At 35.0% G+C, this 20,305-nt stretch overlaps 1 protein-coding gene across 1 annotated transcript in view; it reads left to right on the top strand.

The window, feature by feature from the left end:
* Positions 1-14,721: 14,721 nt before the first annotated feature.
* LOC108975691 (CBL-interacting protein kinase 17) overlaps positions 14,722-20,305 on the top strand; it is a 14,176-nt gene continuing 8,592 nt past the window's right edge. The window contains exon 1 of the mRNA XM_018944388.1: positions 14,722-16,140. Within this exon, the coding sequence (XP_018799933.1) occupies positions 15,296-16,140 (845 nt within the window). The 5' untranslated portion in view covers positions 14,722-15,295. The remainder of the gene's footprint in view (positions 16,141-20,305) is intronic.

Below are 20,305 nucleotides of genomic sequence, written 5' to 3'. Positions count from 1 at the left end.
CTATATATGTATGTATATGTATGAATGAACATCCGATATTATTGTTGCAATTGAAAAACAACAATAAGGAAGAATTTTCCCATGTAGTCAGTAGAATACCGTAAACTTTTTTGAAAACCATAAAGGTGGACCAAATGAATCACGGAATCAAGGAACTGATCTTATGCAGGAATCTGTTATATAATTATGTATACATATATGTATGTAAACCATACATACATATGTATGTATATTGCGGAAAATTGTAGGTTCTCTTTGGTTGGGAAAGTCGAAAAAACATATCTGCTATAGAAAAAGCTTGCTAAAGATCAGTCATTGTAGCCCGGCCACCCAAAACGGGTGGTGAAATACGCGCAGAGAATATTATAAAATGGGTTGCTTCTCACATGGAGTTAGAAGAATCGTACGAAAATCTGGGAAGATAAGAGGTGGTCCAAGTAGATGTAGATTTCAATGTGTTTCGCGCGCTTTGTTCCACTTATGGTCCACATAATCGGCCAACTGAGCGTAATATTCGCATTACCATTCTGATACCCAGGATTCATTATTGGATAATGTTCGACCGAATAGAACACGTCCAGTAAGCAGTACATGAAGAAAAAACAACGGTTTGATGTGGTTTGTGGGCCAAGATCATGTGGTATCACACCGTTAGACTTTTTTCTTGTAAGGATATGTAAAGTCTAAAAGTCTATGCGGTCAATACCGCTTCGATTCATGCCTTGGAGCAAAACATCGCGCGTGTCATTCGTCAGTTAACAGTCGAAATACTCGAACAAGTCATCGAAAATTGGACTCAATGGATGGATAATCTGAGACATAGCCGCGGTTAACATTTGAAAGAGACAACCTTCAAAAAATAAATGCCAATGAATGTACTTTTGAATGGTATTAAACATTCCCTATTAAATATGAAGTTTCTGTGTTTTTTTTATTAAGTGGGGAACCTCAAAATGGATCCCCCCCAGGTCGGTATTAAGTAATTATAAGTTCTCACTTCACTAGATTTTAAATCAGACCTTCAGGCCTTTCACAAGTACACCATAAGGGTCAGAAATTGTTTTGAGTATTACAAGGGTCCGACATTCTAAGCCAAGTCCAAGTGGGATCGAACTCTTTATGAAGAATTTTCATGATTTATGGTAGACGTGAGCGTATTGTGACATAAGACATTTGAAATTTGGAAAAATTATACTAAATAAAGCTGTGGCTTTGACTGCAAATATAGGCTAGAATTCACAAATGTATTATTTTGGTACTAATGCCTCGCAGATATCACAACACTTTGCTTTTATCGCTTGAAAGACTATGTTGCCGTTATTCTTTATATTTACCTGAAATGAAAAAATTATTAATATTAAATTATTAATGATATTTTGACGGTTTATAATATAATAATGTAACAAAACGGGATGGCACCGATCTCGATTTTCATAAAAAAAAATTGTTCAGCGATGAAGCTTACTTTTGGTTGAATAGATAAGTTAATAAATAAGGAGGTAGTTAAATATACAAGCTATTCTTGAAACGTTGCATACTCTTTGGACAGACAAAGGGAGTCATTAGTACATATTTCTTAAAAATGAAGCCGTCCTGAATTAGAGGATAATGATGGTAAAGTCAATTTATTGAAAGAAACTTTTGGTAAGCGCATTCGTTCGGGTCGTGGACCTGTGACGTGGACACCAAAGTCGATTTTACAGCGCTGGACTATTTTTTGTGGGCTTAGTTGCACTCGCTTGTCTACGCAGATAAACCCGAGGCGATTGATGCCTTGGAAAATAATATTATTTATTAAGCAGAGAGTAGCATGCTACAGAATGTCTTATGAAATAGACTATGAAACCGAATACTATTTGATCACTATTGGATATAATCTTATTGCAACAAATATAGAAACTAGACAATATTTTTACTTAAAAATTATATACACATGTATATTTACATAAGTAATTTCGGCCAAATCCGCTGGAGTGTTTATTAATTTAACGAAAAAGTTTCGAATTAGTGAAGTTCAATGATCTCACAAAAGAAAGTTTCTTTCTTCAGCGGAATTGTGCACGCAAAGAAAACGCACGCTGTCACACAAACATACAGACATTTAGGTAAATGTAAAATTGGTTAACACTGTGCTGTTGGCGTAATGCTCGTGTGTAAGCGTAAATTTCTACATTTGGCCAATAATACAACAACAGCAGCCACCGCTGTTTGTTTGTTTGTTGTCAGCACAGCTGTTTACAGTATACAGTTGCGCGCTATGCTTTTTGGGGCCACCAAGCGGACAGACGGACGGGCGAACAGTCGCTCATTTGTGTTGGCGTCTTCGTCGCCACTTTCCACAGCCACAAGCGTAACGCCGTTGGTTGATGTGTAAAAATTGCGTGCGCCGCCGCGTTGCGATCGCCGGCTTTGGGTCAATGCACCTGCTGCCGTGCTGCTCCTATTAAATGGACAGACATACAGACACACTTGTATGCATAAATATAGTTACTGTACTCTTTGTTGCTGCTGTTGCGTCGTCGCGTGATTGCTGTTCGTAAAATATGGAAATGTTTACGTCGCTCTTTCGCTTTGGAAAGACTTTCTCCAACGCCGCACTCGCCGTCAATTGAAGCGTCGATTGTTCGTGAAGTTACCGCAATTCGTTGAAGTTTTATGTAAAAATCGTGTCACTTCAGCATATGCAACTTGACGTAGCAATGCGGGTGAAGTGAATTAATTGCGTTATTGTGGTGGCCCACAAAGGCTTGCATAAATTTCGAAAGACATGAAAGTGTGTACGAATGCATATATAAATAATGTAAATAAGTATGTATGTGTGTGTGTGTGTTACACGTCTTCTGGCAGATTTATTAGATAATGTTGGTGACTTTTATATTGGTGAATCATTTGTTATTGCAAATGCTGAATTCAAGCTGGAGCTGGTGATTTTCGGGAATGGTTTTATGAAACTATTAGTCATAATTTAAATTTGTTTTGGTGTTATATTTATATACATACATACATACATGCATACTTAGAATTGTTAAAGATACACGCAATTTAGTCTTACAAGATATTTGAGTGCTTCGTAATGCTTACAAAAACCACTTAAAATTAGCGCAAACAAAAACAAGTAAAAACAACAGCAAACGTTAATTTTGCTGCAACGCAGCTATAATACCCTTCACAAATGCATTTCTTATAGCTTTAGAGGGTACTAAAATAACTTTATATTGATTTGGATCGTTCAGTTTGTATGCCAGCTATATTCCATAGTAGCCCGATCTGCATAATTTCTTGGTAGATTATAGCGCTGTTTCAGATAATATTCCCTCTCAAATTTCGTGACGATATCTCGCCAGATACAAAAGTTTTCTATGCAAAGATTTGATTCTGAGCATTCAGTTTTTATGACCGCTATATGCAATAGTAACCCAATCTGAATAATTTCTTCGAATATTGCACATTAGGCTAGAAAAATAATTTATGCCAAATTTTATGAAGATATCTCACCAAATTTCAGCCGAAAGCCTTTGATGCTAGCGCTGCGTACTTTAGTTTATTTAATAATTTGTTTATTATGTAAGCTTTAATAAAATAAAAATAAAAATCTCACCAAATACAAAAGTTTTCCATACAAGGATTTGATTTTGAGCATTCAGTTTGTATAGCAGCTATATGCTATAGTTGGCTGATCTGAATAATTTATTCCAGGATCATATTTTTCCCTTGGAAAATAACACATGCAAAATTTCGTGAAGTTATCTCGTAAAAAGAAAAGGTTTGCCATACAAGCTTTGGATTCCGATCGTTCAGTTCAGCAGTATGGCAGCTACATATCTTGGGGATTCTTGGGGAAAGACGGATGAATGCAAAATTTCAGATGGATATCTCAAAAGCTGAGGGACAATTTTGGGTACAGACAAACAGTGAGGCAGGGAGACCTCAGCACGCCATATAATTGAATTAATCTTTCTTTTTGTTCCCATAAAATTAGTATTCCAGCTAAGTGTGAAATATTGTAATCTCCGACGATTTACTGCAAATCGACTGCAAATTCAAGCCACCGACTAATCGGGAAATGGGTTAAGTAAGCGTAAACTAGCACAATGAATGACTAATATTTAAGAGACAGAATGGATATATGAACTCATTTGTAGTAGTTCACAAAAGTGAGGAAAGTTCTATGAGCGCCATTTACTTGGGATTGACCAGAAACGTTTTTTTTTACAAATGGCTCAAGCAACTCACGACTTCCGGTTTTAGAACAAGTATCCTCTGGGTAGCCAAAGAACATTCGTTTTTGAGTGAGCTAAACTGAGAAGGCGAACCATCCTTGTCCAGGGTTTTGCGGTGGGTTTGAGACCCGCCACGTAAAAAACGCCCCAAATGAAAACGAAACAACGGTCTCGGGTAAGATGACCCACTTTTGGAGTCTTCAACAATGGATGTAAAATTGCCTCTAAAGGAGCTAATAGAAAACAAAAGTTGAGATTCGTCGACACATTATTGCAATACTCATCTATCCAACCACAACCGCCAAAATAACCACAAAAAACCAAATTCCGGAGTGCAAATATCAAAGTGATGGCATCACTTGCGTTCTCATATGTAGTATGTATTAATTAAAATGACCTCAACATTTTAAAACCTGAAATATATACGACGAACGAACACTGACTGACTGACTGGTCTGGCGGGAGTGTAAATTAATGTGAACACACTTTATTTTGTTGTTGAATTCCCCATTCACTATGGATGCACAAGTGAATGATCTGTACATTTATGAATTGAACCTTCACTTACCGGACAGTTCAATGGCAAACAACAATGCGACGCGTCCATAAACATAACCACAAATAGGGTAGAAGAGATAGCGAGGCGATTTTTGTATTGAAAAACTGCTAAAAGTGCGACTACCTTAAGAACTAACAGTGGCGAATGGATCGTGACGTGTGCACACGTGCCAAAACAGGCGAGCAATGAATGAGGGGTATAAGAGTAGTAGTATAGGGAAGTCAGTGAAAAATATACAGTATAACGTCAGTTAAAATGCAAAATAACTTAACATCATATTGAAGAAAATTTTCAGTTTTGGTTATAATAGGGGTTATATATTGGTTAAGTGTTAGATATGTATTGGTTATATCTGACAGCGAAAGCTTAAAATTTTATATTATTTTTATACTCAATTATTATACCCACAAATGTGAAAAAATTAGACATTTTTTAAAAAATTTCTTAAAATGTGACGCTTTGTGGCCTGAAAAGCGTTGGCGCCGACTGAGATTTATATATGGAGTCATTTTTGTATTGCTTTGTTTAAATAAAAATTGGAAGTCCAGTAACAAAGTACGAGACAAAGGCATATAAATTAATTGCTTAAAAATAAACTTAATGAAAAAACTAAAAACAACAACAACTACCATATCAAAGACAATGCACAAGCGCAAACGAAGATGCACGCGTAGTACAGATAAACCAAAAGCTGCAGCCAAACGACACATGACTGACACAAGCTGATTTATTTATAAAGCGTACGCGCGTTCCTCAGCGCATACACTGCCAGCCTGGCAAAGAAGTGCAGAAAAAAATTTAAAAAAAACTGCGAATTCCCTGCTACTCCATTTGGCTGCATGACTAACTCCAACGAATGGAATTCTAGAAATTCGAGCATGTGCCACAAGCGCATACGTGCTGCCTGACTATCGATACGGGCGGGTACAGTAATGCCAGAAAATGTGCGAAATATGGCTATGTTGGAGTCATCATGCTTGAGTAGCTTTTATTTCATCACCACATAAAAAGCGCTAAGCCATACATACATACATATGGACCTATCTACATACATATGTATGTAAGTCTATATGTATGTAAGTGCATGAAAGTCGCGCACACACCTCCAAGTCGTACGATGACGCAGTCTCCAACACTTTACGACGTCGCAAGTATGACGCATACGAAACCAATGACGATACGCCAACCAGCCGTTTGCTACGTCTGTTTGTACAGGCAGCCACACTCATTCAATTTCCAGAATCAACTGACCAATACAAGCGGAATGAGACTACTGAAATCAGCAAATAAATAAAGCATTTTAAGGCGACGACGCAAAGCATAAGTGCACGGCTCAAGAACTAAGCAGCAACTAAGCGGCTAGTTGTCCGCTAATTGAGCAACAGTCAATGGACGCTACCTGAAATGTTCCCAACATGCTCCAACAATTATACTATGACAAGGCGATAAACACAGCAGTGTGTCTGGAGGAAAAATACCATTAGCGAAAACGGCAAGTTGTACAAAGCTACATACATACATACATACATACATACATACATACATACATACATACTATAAAGCAGCATGAAAACAGATTTACATATATATGTATATAAATGTATACAAAAGTACATTGGTGTGGAAAAACACAAACTTACTTTATTTACTTCCTAGTGCGCACTTTTTTCAATAATATTTTTTTATGAATCTCATGCCACTATAAACAGAACTGAGTCGAGCGTGCTTTCATAAGCGGGGTGGTGGTTGGAGAGTAGGCGATCGCTTGTTCGCTTGGGCAGAGCACACCAACAGCTCCGTCTTTTGGGCGCTCACTGCTCAATCTTTGCAATATTTCGCTTTGCACTCACTCAGCCGAGCGCCAAATGTTGCTGCTGTTGGCATATTACTGTGATTTCTCCGCAATGCCGCGTAGTTATGGAGTGCGCGCTCTTTTTTCGAATGCTCCACGTCAGTGTCGGTTAAATTTAACGTCGTTTGCGCGAATTCAAAATTTTGAAAAATTTCGTTACAACTACAAAATTTGTAGGCTCTCCGCTGACAGCGCACAACCGGCTGCGAAATATCATTTAGCCTTTCGTTGGCTGTTTGTGTGTGTGTAAATGGTGGTTGTGTGTTGTTTAGTTGTGGGGACTGTTAAGTTTGTGAATAGTGCGCGCTTTTTGTTGCTGGGGCTGTGTACGTTGGATTTCGAATTGAATTTTTGCGCGCAGCCAACAAGTGGCGGTTATTTTTCGAATTGACTCACGTCTGCGCGCTATGGCGTTGCGGTGAAATACTTTTGAGACCGTATAAGAGTATGTGTGGGTATACATACATACATATGTATGCATATGTACATGTGTATGTATGTACAAAAATTAGCAATATTTTAGCAATTTAATGAAATGTTTGATGGATACATAAAATTAATTTTTTTTGAAATTACACATCGTTACACACATGCATATGCAAATATGTATGTATGTATGTTGTATGTTTAGATATTTTTGCTTTTGGCTAACTGCTTTTTAATACAATTTTACAACTCGAATTTAGCTAAATTAATATTTTCAGGAACTTTCTAGCTGAGTATATTTATTTAATTTCATTGACCGTTTACAATTTTAAACTAATTTGACAGTAAATTAAAATAAATAAATATAAATTTATTCTTCACTAAAAGGTTACATGGGTTTGCTCGGGTAAAAATAGCCTATTTGAACAAATTTTTCTCATATAAAAAATTAAGTATTTCATCAAAATTTTTTATTGCTACAAACATACACTACAAGCAAAGAAATTCTGAAATTTTTGAAAAAAAAAATTAAACTTGGCCATATCGGAAAAAAGAAGCGCCCGCGTAGGCAAGATGGCTCCTTACAATAGAACGTGAATAACTATGTACGTGTTTTAGTTAAAACCTTAACTTAGAACTTGGACGAAGGAAAAAAACTGAAAATTGGATTTTTGGCAAACATTTTCACAAAACAAAAAATGAAAATTTCGGTGAAAATTTCGCGACTTTTTTCAAATAGTTGTAATCGAAAAAAAAAATACTGCGCCCAAGTCTTTAAAAATTGTACCTCAAACAGCTGTGTAAAATTTCATGAAGATCGATTGAGTAGTTCTCTAGAAATCTTGCCAATCGACTTCAAAACACACAGTTTCGAGAAAAACGCGTTTAAAGGAAGCGTACTTAGCCCAGCTAGCCTCCAGCGCAAAAGTCCTCAAAGCTGTATCTCCGAAACGGATCAAAATTTAGGACCATATGCTAGAGGTGTTATAAAATTTTATATGTAAGATAATAAAAAATGGATTTTTTTAATCCCGTACACCCATACAATCCCTTATATTTAACTCCGTTGCAGAAAAATAGTAATGCCGTGAAAATGAATCTTGCTTTTGTTTCGGCCTTATGTGCACAAATCCTTGCTGGATCACCTGTCAGATCATTTAAAATAACTCGAACAACGAATGATGTATTTACTAATCAGTGACTTTAGATTTTATTATTATTCATCTCTCGTTGTATGATATTGCATTACGACATCATTTCGGGAACATTTTATATGTTTCCTGAAAGAAAAGCTGAGATCCTGGAACTTGGATCATCTGTCAAGATCATTTGACAATCGCGAAAGTTCGATTGATATATTTTCTATTCAGACTCACACTCCATTATTATCAATCTCTCGGTTTATGATATTATATCGTGCTGTAATTTCGAACATATGATTTTGAACGATTCTTCCGAAGTTCGGCGGTGAATGAAGGACATTGACAAAAAATTCGTTTTACAAAGCTTTAAAGGAAAGTTATCCCAAACCCAGCCCACAACCATGATGAGAGATGTTTCGCCTTCTCACTGTAGCTCACCTTCAAACGAATATTATTTTGGCTAAACAGAGGATACTTGATCTAAGACCGGAAATCGTGAAATGTATGAGCCATATGTAAAAGAATCGTTTCTGGCTACTCCCAAGTGAATGACGCTCAAAGAACTTTCCTCACTCGCGTGAACTTTTACACATGGCTCCATCCTCCGAATACCGTAATACTCTTTTCGAATTTAGTTCATCGCTGCAAACTGCTTTCAAATATCTGAGTATAAAACTCCCAAATGGTCAATTTGTATGACAGCTACATATGTACATATATGCTGTAGTGGTACGATCTAAACAATTTGTCCAAAGATTAAACTGCTACTTTGAACAATGACTCATGTCCAAGGTCATGCATTAAATAAGTTTTCTATACAAGAATTAGGTTTTGATCGGTCAGTTTGTATGGCCGCTATAGCAGATCGATATCGACGGCTCCTACATATGAAAAGCTTCCTGGGGAGAAAAAGAGCGTCCAAAAATGAATAAACATTATTGTCAATTCGAATTATACGTTATAAAGTAAACAACCACAACCAACCTACATTCATCGAAAAACACTATTTCAGTCAGCAGCATACAGACGATGCATTGCCGATCACCAAGCAACAAAAATCACTTTAGCGGCAACAGAACAGCTGGCTTGATTAGAGGGTTGGCGCTTGCAGGAGCGCAATAGACAAAGCGATAGCACCGGACATGTGTTAGGTGGTTTCACAACTACCTGTGACGTAGTAACGTGCAGCTTGCAACCCTTAAAAACGATTTTATGAGTATGTGATGCCTGATCTGCATGACGAGTATGCCGTTGGTTAACTGCATGGTGTATCCCACAATTGCAGTGGCAGTTGTAAAATTATTATGAATATCAAAAATTCCACGATTGTGCATAGAAATGTTTCCGCGAGCGAATTAGCATGAGTTAGCGCAAACTTTGTGGTTTACATGAGCGGACAGGGAAATAAAATTATGAAATTCTTCCGTATTTGTTGCTGAAACACTTAAATCAGCCACATTGTGTCTAATAAGACTGACGTGTATCTAACGAAATTCGCTTATACGCTCACTCTCTCTCACATACTCGAAAGTGTTTTTTAAGATAATTTCAAAAGAACACTTCTATCAAAACAACAACACACAGGCATACATACATATAAACAAATGCGCTTAATTGCACTGATTTCATCAGCTTATGTTAATTTAAAAGACAATACGAGTTTTGTTTATCATCGTTTTTGTTATTGTTGACATGGCGCTACTCAATTTCTAGTGCGTACACACATACGTACATATGTGGAATTTCCGAATGTACGCTTATCGGCTGTTCGACTCAATTGTATTAAGAGCGAATGTTCTCAGAACTTCGCGAATCATGCTAGGGAGGTCGGTATTTTGGAATGTTTGCTGGCTGATAAAATAGTATTAGAGGCATGACTATTATGAATCAGCTTGTTTTTTGGAATTTCAAATCATTATTATTTGTTTACAAGAATTTTGATAACAATGGTGTTTACAAATTTTGTATTCATGTTTGTTGCTCATTATTATTATTTTTTTAAGCCAATCGTGCATTAAAGCGGTTTCAAAATCAACAAAAAAAAAAATTATATCTTTATGCTTGTTTATTAATAATTTTTTTTTTTTTATTGTTGCATGACCTTTCAAGACAATCGGTATTGAGTACATGCTTGAGATCGCGCCTTAAAGCTGTTCTAGCATAGAAAAAGGTCTGCTCATAACAGTATCAAATATGATGAAATAGTCCATGAATAATACTCAACAGAAACGGGAACCCACACCTCTACAGAACCCACCTCTAACCAACCCCACACCTAACCTTAAGTAAGATTGTGAAATACCTCAAAACGTTTTCATTCAGCCATGGAATCATTTGCAGCTGTGGAATTTTCAATAAACTCTTTGTTGCTTGCACTGAAAAGCAAATCGCAGATATGTAGCATCTTATACTATAATTTAATAAATGATTTTATTATTCAATTGGAGAAAAGTACCGTATAAAAGTTCATATAGTTTGCGCTGCTTGTGGCCTATACGGTAAAAATTACACTTAAGTATTTTTTTTATTGTTTGTGGCAGCAATTGTTATTGTGTTTAATTGTTATTGAAGCCTATATAAGACAACAGCTGTGAAATGGTGTATATCATATAATATTTTTTTATCCAATTGTTGCTTACTCTCACACCCCTTCATATGAATACCTCGAGTGCGTATGTATGTACGTAAGTATATACATATGTACATATATAAAATTACAATTTTTCTATTTCATCATATTTCGAAAGTGTTCCATACACCGAGTACTATAGTATGGCAAACTGGTGTTAATTTCTGACACTTGTTATTGTGACTTCTGGCTGAATGGACGGCTGCGACAATTATTAGCAAATATAGAATAAATAACCATACAACATATTTTGATATTTTGAAAAAATATAACTTTTTAAATAGAACGAACAAAGAAATGCATGACTATAGTGGGAACTATATTTTTATTCTAACATTCGAATTTTTAATATTTTTTTAACGACAGTTTTATGAAAATTGTTTTAAAAATTTTTGAGTTTTTATTTTTGGACGGCAGTTTTAAGTTAATTCCACGATTTTTTTTAGGTTTTTTTTCAAAAGTTATGTTTTTGAAAACTAAATATTTTGTAAATCCTTTTTAAGGCTTTTTAGCTAATCACAGAAAAACAAATATTTTTTAAACCCATTTTTAAAGCAGTTTTTAGTAAGTCACAGACTTTTTGCCCATACATATTCAGAAACTTATATTCGAATTTTTTTCTTTGTTTCAATAAAGCCTATCGAAATTTGTAGCTAAGTTATGATAATAAAGAAAAATCTAAAATATGTACAGTTTATGTGACTTAGTGCTGATTTGTACGGAAACTTATCAGTAGTTATCCACAAAATATATTTAACGCCAATAAAATCCTAATTAAATCATTTTTGGCCCCATTATTAAAAAAATATTAAAATTTATTAAAAAATGAAAAAATAAATAAAATAAAAAATCAAGACTTTCTAACAATAAAACCACCCTAACCAACATTTCCGCATACACACAATTATTCTGATCCTCAATTATATTAAAATGAGCGTTAGCTGACCGTACTAGCGCATTTCCTCAACAAAATCGTCATAGCTTCAATGTTGCTAACGCTCAATGCTTCGTATACATTCGTATTGCATTCAGATGCATCTCAACATTTCATTTTGTTTACAGAAATGCTACGAACAGCAGCCGAAACACAGCTATAGCTGAAATTGTTGAAACTTACGCACTACGCACGCGCAACTGTACAAGATATTCGACTGGTTATAGAAAGCGCATGAGAGTGTGTGAGAGGAAAAAGCAATAGTGATGCTAAATAATTAGTGTGTACAGGCGTAGGCAACTGCAATTGTACCTTTAACTATATTTTTTCAATAAAAGTTGGAAAATTTTTTAATGCATTATAAAAGTGTGTTGAAAATTATTTTAAAACAAGTTTTTTCATATGGAAATCAATGAGAAGTCTTATAGGTTTTAAAAGTTTGGTATTTTATATAAAGATTGTACTCTAAACGAAGTATTACTACGTATTATAAACGATATTTCTATGTATTTTATTTAGAAAATTTCCTTTATTAAAATACCCCTGAATAAATTATTAATTATTAAAAAACCCTTCAGAATCGGAGTATTTTTTATAACTTTTTTGCGCTATTTGAAGAATACTAGGCATTATAAATAGTATTTCTATTCGCTTTATATTGAACATTGAAAATACCCTTAAATAAATAATTAATTATTAAAATACCTTAAAATGAGGAATTAATTATTAAAATACTCTTTAAAATTACGGTATTTTTTAATTTTATATAGAAAATCCCTTTATTAAAATACCCTTTAAAATTACGGTATTTTTTTATAATTTTTTTGGTATTTCTATTATTTTTGTATAGAACATTTCCTTTATAACAATTCCCTTAATAGTTCCGTCATTATAGTAAGTTCACCTCGGAATTCGAGATACCCCGCTGTATGTAAATATTGTATATTGACACCCTAAAAGTTGTCTCAAAACCTACATATGGTAGGGTGTATCTACCAGACTTACAGCTGGGTATCTCGAATTCCGAGATTCTTACCTAATTTAAGCTTAAATGACTGGACTAAATAAATAAATATAAATAATATATAAATAGATAAATAATAATTAATTATTAAAATACACTATAAAAACACGTTTTTTGTTTATAAAAGTTTTAGGCTAATCGAAGTATTGCTAGGCATTATAAATGATCTTTCTATATTTTCTCTGTGTAGCCACCATTTCCTCCATAAAAAATACCTTATACTCGCACATATTTATGCATAAAAACCCCAAATTATGCTAGTGAGACATTCCTTAGACATACTAACAATTAGCTTTAATACCATCAATTCCGGTACGATTTGATTTGACTAAAATCCAAAACAACCATCATTAACTAGCAAGAACATGAAGCCACCGAGTTTGTTGTTGCTACTGCTCCGCTTCAGCCAGCCACATGTTGACAAAGGAATTTTGCCCAAAGTCAGTCATACCTGAGCACAACAAAGCAGCATAGTATTGAAATATGATGATGACCAGCAAGCAGCAATATTAGCAGCACCATGATATGTCCTGAGAGCGTGCTCTTTCACACAATGAAGTACACTAAATAAGTACGGCGTAAACTGTACTCAAACAAACATTTCACATTTGGAGGCAATGCCAGCGTATGATTGCTTGCTTTGAGGGTTGAAATGTGACGAAATTTGAAGTTTGGAGAGAGTATGCAGAGGCTCCTCGAAAACGCTATGGAAATGTGCATACTGACTGCAATAACAGAAGTTCATAAAATCAGCATTTATGGTACGCTGTCGTTCCGACGGTGTGTCGGTATGGGGATGCTTTATTAGGGTATTGATAGGCGAGAGATACGACAATTTTTTTATGTTATTAATAGTGAAAGGTGTTTTTGAATTGTTTTTGTATTTTACCTTGAAAAGGAACTTGAAGGTTAACTGATGCGTGGGGTAATGAAGGTTTAATGATGATACGGGAGTAGAATATGCCCATATGTTTATGAGCCAAAGTAGTGACTAAATAGACATGTAAGTATGTAGGTAATTATTGCAATTTTTGATGTAAATAAAATTTGTAGCCATTCATGATTTATCAATATGAAATGCAAAACAATGTACAATCAAAATAAAATTGAAAATCGTATTCAGATGTAATAACCAATGTATAACCATTTTATAACGAAAACTCTAGTTTTGTTTCACTATGAGTGTATGATAACGAATATACTATAACTATTTTATAACCAAAGTTCAAACTTTGTTTCAATACTAGTGGCTTCTATTATAACCTTTTCACTTCGTCTGCAAACTTACGAAAAGTGATTTCACGTTATTTTGTAATTTAAGTGCCGACATACTAAACCGTTATAATTTATTGCATACAATTATGAATATTTTGACTATTTTCAAGTAATTTTGAAATCATTTAAGGTCATATCTTTGTATTACTTACCAATAACAGTTAATTGCTCATGCTGCAGAATGAATTTTTTTTAATATTAATGTTAAAAAATATTGTATGTACCTTATTAACCTAGAACACTATAAAATTCGAACTTGGTACAATTGCTTCAAAAGGGCAATACCTGAAGCAATACTCAGAGCGCGAAGAAAACCCTCTCACACAACAGCAAGAATAAAAATATTACTTGCATTTATTTACTTGAAAAAAAAAATTGTATAGGAGAGGCCCATATAAAAATACAACGTTGAGAAGCAACAACAATACTTGCGTATTATACAAAGAGAGTGCGAGTGAGCGCGTATATATGCATCATTGTTGTTCAAAAGTACCACCATAATGTAAAATGAGAAGTATGAGCTGTGAGAGAGCGATTAGGTGCATACGAACAGCTCAGCCAAAGCAAAAGAGCTGAAGAATACAGCAAAACAAATGCGTGGAAAGGCAAAAGATATGGAAGTCCGTCGTTTTCGATCGACTTCGTTGACGAGGAAAAATTTTTCAAAAATACGTTGCAGGCGGTGAAATGATTCAGTTGTATTTCAGCGAGTGAGTGCGTTAGTTGTAAATAAATATTTACTTGTGTGAAAGCCGTGCTGGCAAACGAGCAACGACACAACATTATTATTTTTTATATTACAAGAAAATTCAACAATCTCGATGTTGAGATTATATTTGCCTTCAAAGCAATAAATTTATATGTTTCTGCCTGCATATAAACGTGTGTAATACTGAAATTTGCTGAAATTGCTAAATTAATTTAAAAAAAACTAAAATATTTTGTAATGAGTTGGTAACTCATGCAATAACTCAAAGAAAAAGTGAAGTAAATCGCCAAAGTAAAAGCATAAAAACAAAAATGTCGTGTATATAAGAGATACGTAAAGCAGGCGATAAGTGAAGAAGAAAAGAAAAAGTACGTAAATAAAGCATAAGCTGGTGATAAGCCTAAGTCTGTACACAACTGAAGAAAAAGAGAAAAGAACTTATAAACTCCACTGTGATAAGTGCACCCAAAATTGAACTGTGACATTTTCTAAATAAGAACATAAAAATCAAGAATACATATCAAAATGGATACCAGCAACAGTGTTCGTGCGCAAATTAATGAAAACCACTTAAATGTGATAAATTACGCGCCACCCTCACCTGCCTCGTCGCTTAGCTCCGAATCCATGGATGTTGTAATATCGCCAAACAGTCCTTGCTCGCCTGCAACCACACCGCGTTTGCATAGAGGCGGCCATGACAGCAGCAGCAGTAGCTATGAACACTTCTGTACGCCCAAGAAATCGCTGGCGGATTCACGTGTACTAGAACGTATACGCGAAAAGCTTGGCACACCCAGCACTCTATGTGAGATGCATGCGCTGCGCCCGGAACAAAGTCGCGAGGAGGAGGCGGTAAAAGTGGTTAAAAATCGGTTCCTAATAAGCACACAATTGTGCTACCTATCACCAGCAGTTGCTGCACGCACACCCGCCTCCTATCGTCATCTAATCGATCTCAAGGCGTCTAGCCTCCGGTGCACCGATGTCTTCACGGAAACCGAATACATCTGCAAGATTATCAACGAGCCACATGATAAGGTGCAACGCGCCTACTATGACATCAAGACGGCAGGGGAAGTAGCGCGCAGCTCTTTGTATGGCCATACATTGATACGGGATATACACGAAATTGTGCCATTGGATGCCAATCGTTCGTATCTGATAATACCGCCACCAAAAGCGCAAGAAGGTGCCGAGGGTGTTTACGAGGATCTGCATACGTACGTAAGGAATAAGCGACGTTTGCATGAAAATGAGGCCAAGGCGCTGTTTCATCAAATCGCCGAGACTGTGCGTTTATGCCATCAGAAAGGTGTTATCCTGCGTGATCTGAAACTGAAACGTTTCTTCTTCATTGACGAAGCAAGGTAAGCGAAATTCAAATTCACTACTTTTATAACAAATTAAGGGGGTCGCAAAACAATAGAATGCTCTATTTTGTTAACAAGTTAAGGTGGTTAGGAGTCTAATAGACACGTCTATTGGCCGGATACATTCCGGTTCGCTTCCGCTAACGAAGAACTGGCTGTTGTCTTGAAGGCTGTTTCCAAGACCGGTTTATTAACTGACTAAGCGCTGCCAACTCGGCAGCATATTACGACAATTTTTTCAGAAATTTTTCTCTGCCGCTTTAACAAAAACGATTACTCTAAGGTGTTTGTGTGTTCTATCGTAAAATCCGCGTTTCAATTTTTTTTCGAGGAAATGGAGTTTTGCTTCTCACATAAATTATTTTACGAATTCAACTGAATTGTTATCTTAGGGAAAATTAAAGCCTATTATCAGCAAAATATACTATCAAACTCTGCGTAGTATTAAGCAAACTTGCAAAAGAATGGTTATTACAAAATTGTTGCCAAACCTCGATTTGCGTTTCTGTTCTTCTATTTAACACCTCTGCTTCTAGCAACACACCCTCCCACCACCCAATTACGACGTTTGTACACATTAATAGCTCGTTTACTCTGTTTACTTTACAGAAATTCTTACGAGGGTATTGTAAAACATTGACTCTCGAGCCAACATGTGAGAGCGCTCAGCACCATCGCTATAGCGACGAGGCGCTCTCACAGCAAAGCAGCCATTTATACGTATTTTTTCGTTTACGAGCTAAAAACCTTCAGTCTCCGAAAAAATAATAGTTAATAATAATTTGCAAGCCGAAACGAAAAGTTGAAATCGACACAAATTAGCAGCGTAAAAACTCGTTATTGCCATTAATGCGAGCAAACTTGACTCGCGTTGGCCGCGATAAACTTTGCCGAACGCTCACTTGTTGCTCCAAACGCGAACGCCAGACCGAACGACTCACACGCATACGCAATAACATTGAGTACGTTATGTTGGGTGAGGTGGCGGTGGTGATGGAGATGATGGGCGCAGCGCTTGCGTTTAAAAGTCTCATTAAGCGGAGAGAGCGTGGGGCGCAGACTCAACATGTGGTGCAATGCGTTGTCTGTCGTTATTGCAGCAACAGCAGCTTGGGGCGCTGCAATGCCTAGCGTTGAGTGTGGAGGCCATTTACCAGACTGTAGCGAGTGTCTACGGTTAAACAATGTTCGTGTTGCTTTGGCGCGCACGTGTGATATGCGTATGCTACAAAAAAAAAAAAAAAAAAAAAAAACTAAAAATCTAAAACTTGCGGAAAACGCCGAAATTGCACAAGAATATAGCACGAAAAATGTATGCTTGTATGTGCCAGCTTTTATATTGAGAGCCAGTTTGCTTTGCTAGTCATGGCCGACAATCGAAAATGTTTCCAAACCCATCTGTCTGCTCATAATTGCCGCATTTACACATTTACATGTGTATGTATGCATGTAAGCCAGTCGCGCAAGCAAGGTGTGCCCTCAACAGCGCTGGGAGCGCGGCTACGCAATTGCTGAGTTACACACATACGTGGCGACAAAAGTGAGCACATACAGTGCACAAGGTGAATTAATCTTAAAAAATTTATTCGTATATTGTTTTTTTTTTTGCTTGTACACGAAGTTTTATTGCCGACTGTATGTTGATATTTCTGTATTTTGTCATACTTGGGCGCCACACACTCTTTATGGGTCTTTTAAAATGCCGCAATTATGATGAGAAATAGTAGTTGTTGAAATAATCAAAAGCGGGCCAAACACTTAAGTGAGCGCATTATTTCGATAGAGCGCCGAAATGAGCATAGAGTAAAGTGCCTCGAGAGTATTTCGAAATTTTGCCGATTTGAAATTTATAAGGATTTTTGGGAAATTTTGGAAATACAAGATGTTAAAAAAATTGTAGTCTATTGAAACCATTTTTTTTAATGAAGACACGTTTTAAAGTTACATATTACATGCAGATAATATTTGATTTTTTTGGCTATATGGAAAATTTTTTAAATACAAAATTTTGAAAAATATGAATTTAAAGTTGTTATGAATAAACTTTTGTTAGAAAAAAACATGTTAAGTATACATATTTGATATAGAAAATGTTAGAAATTATTTTTGACAATTTTTTTTGGCTATATGGAAAATTTTTTAAATACAAAATTTTGAAAAATATGAATTTAAAGTTGTTATGAATAAACTTTTGTTAGAAAAAAACATGTTAAGTATACATATTTGATATAGAAAATGTTAGAAATTATTTTTGACAATTTTTTTTGGCTATATGGAAAATTTTTGAAAACGAAAAGGGTGACAAAAATAATTTCAAGATGATGGGGAATAAATTTTTGGTAGTAAAATGATTTTTTTGCTATATGGAATTTTTTTAGTACAGAATTTTTTAAAAATAGAATTAGAACACATAATTTTGTAGAAAAGCATTTTTTTTGAAATTTTTTTGGGTTATATGGAAATTTTTTGAAATGTAAAATGTTGTAAAAATTAAATTAGAATACATTTTCTTGTAGAAAACATTTTTTGAAAATTTTTGAAATACAAAGTATTGTAAAAATGGATTCTAATTCCATTTTCTTGTAGAAAAAAATTTTGGATTGTTTTTGCTATATAAAATTTTTTTGAAATACAAAATGTTAAAAAAAATAAATATAAAATACATTTTCTTGAAGAGTTTCATGAAAATTATTTGTAATACAAAATTAAAAAAAAAAATTGATTAAAAGATAAAAAAAATATTTTTTGCTATAGAATTTCATAAGTTATGCAATAAGTAGATAATATGATCTATACCAATATTATTTTCATTATAAATGCGTAATTTCATCAAATTGCGAAATAGGAAGATAAACAATTAACAAACTCGTCACTTTCCGAAGTTCTCGTATAAAAATATGTCACTCGTGATTAACTAATAATATAATATTAAAAATTATATCTATATTAACGCATAAATACAAAAATTGCAACTTTTTCTGCTTAATTTGATGTTAAATTGTAGATTTTGGAAGAAGTTTCAAAACTCATGCTTTGAAATCACATTGTATTTTACTCACGAAAATTTCATTCTTTGAAATCACATCGTACTTTACTCGCAAACAATTTCAAAATTCGTTCTCTGAAATCACAATCCAACGATTTCCACAAAAACTTCGTACGGAGCGAGCGCACTCACTGTTATGCCATAAATGTTGCCACAGCTTATCCGGTAATTGAAAGAGCCACCCACCAATTTACACAACGGCGAGTATTAGCATTGCCTAGCCTTTAGCCATTCGGCAAAGAGCCATCAAACCGGTCAAAAGTGAACAAGACTTCACCGACAGCTTTTGGCCAGACATTGTAATGCTCATTTGGTGGAGTTGAGACAACATGCAAAGCAACTCAACTCTTTGCCTCGTTTGCAGTCACTTTTGTAACTGCTCAGCGCTCATTTGGCGCTCTGCATAAACTCTGTAATTTCATGAATTACAATTTTAACGTTAATTTTAATTGTTTGCATTGATTTAATGTTGCAATGACTCGGAAAACCAATTTAAAGCAGTACAATTTTATGATTTCAAATTTATAACAATAATATATTACAACAAATATTTTTTTTACACGAATTTTTTTTCATCAAATAATTTTGTTTCAACAAATAATTTTGTTTTCAACATTTTTTTTTTTCAACAAATTTTTTTTAAAAGAATATTTGTTTGTTACAAGTATTTTTTTTACAACAAAAAATTTTTTTCTCAATAAATTAGTTTTTTACAACTAATATTTTTTGAACACAAAAACTGTTGCACAAATCAAAATGCCAAAGCTGTAAAGAAAGAAAACACCGCCAAAAACTAATAAAAAATGTTGCCAACATTACAGCAACAATGTGCCTTGGCATGCCACGCTACTTGTTTGGCCACAAATCATTGTTGCCATGCCGTCGTGTCATGTTTAAGCAACATGCTGACGATGCCGCTGCCTGTGCTATTGCGACAAGAATTTTTGCGCTTGCCCGAGTGCTGCAATTCTTGTTCTAGTTATTAGCGTTGTTGTACACAAGTACTACTCGTTAGCTTTTTATTGCTGCTGTCTAACACCAATAACGCAATCAGTTTGACTTGTTGCCAACGATTTCATATTTTAGCTTTACTATTTTTAACGTCTTGTGCACGTA

Source organism: Bactrocera latifrons, unplaced genomic scaffold (genome assembly GCF_001853355.1).
Source record: "Bactrocera latifrons isolate USDA-ARS-PBARC rearing strain unplaced genomic scaffold, ASM185335v1 scaffold_68, whole genome shotgun sequence".
In the NCBI taxonomy this organism is placed as follows: domain Eukaryota; kingdom Metazoa; phylum Arthropoda; class Insecta; order Diptera; family Tephritidae; genus Bactrocera; species Bactrocera latifrons.
Note: the sequence above shows the minus strand (reverse complement) of the source record. Positions and strands in the feature narration are given on the sequence as shown.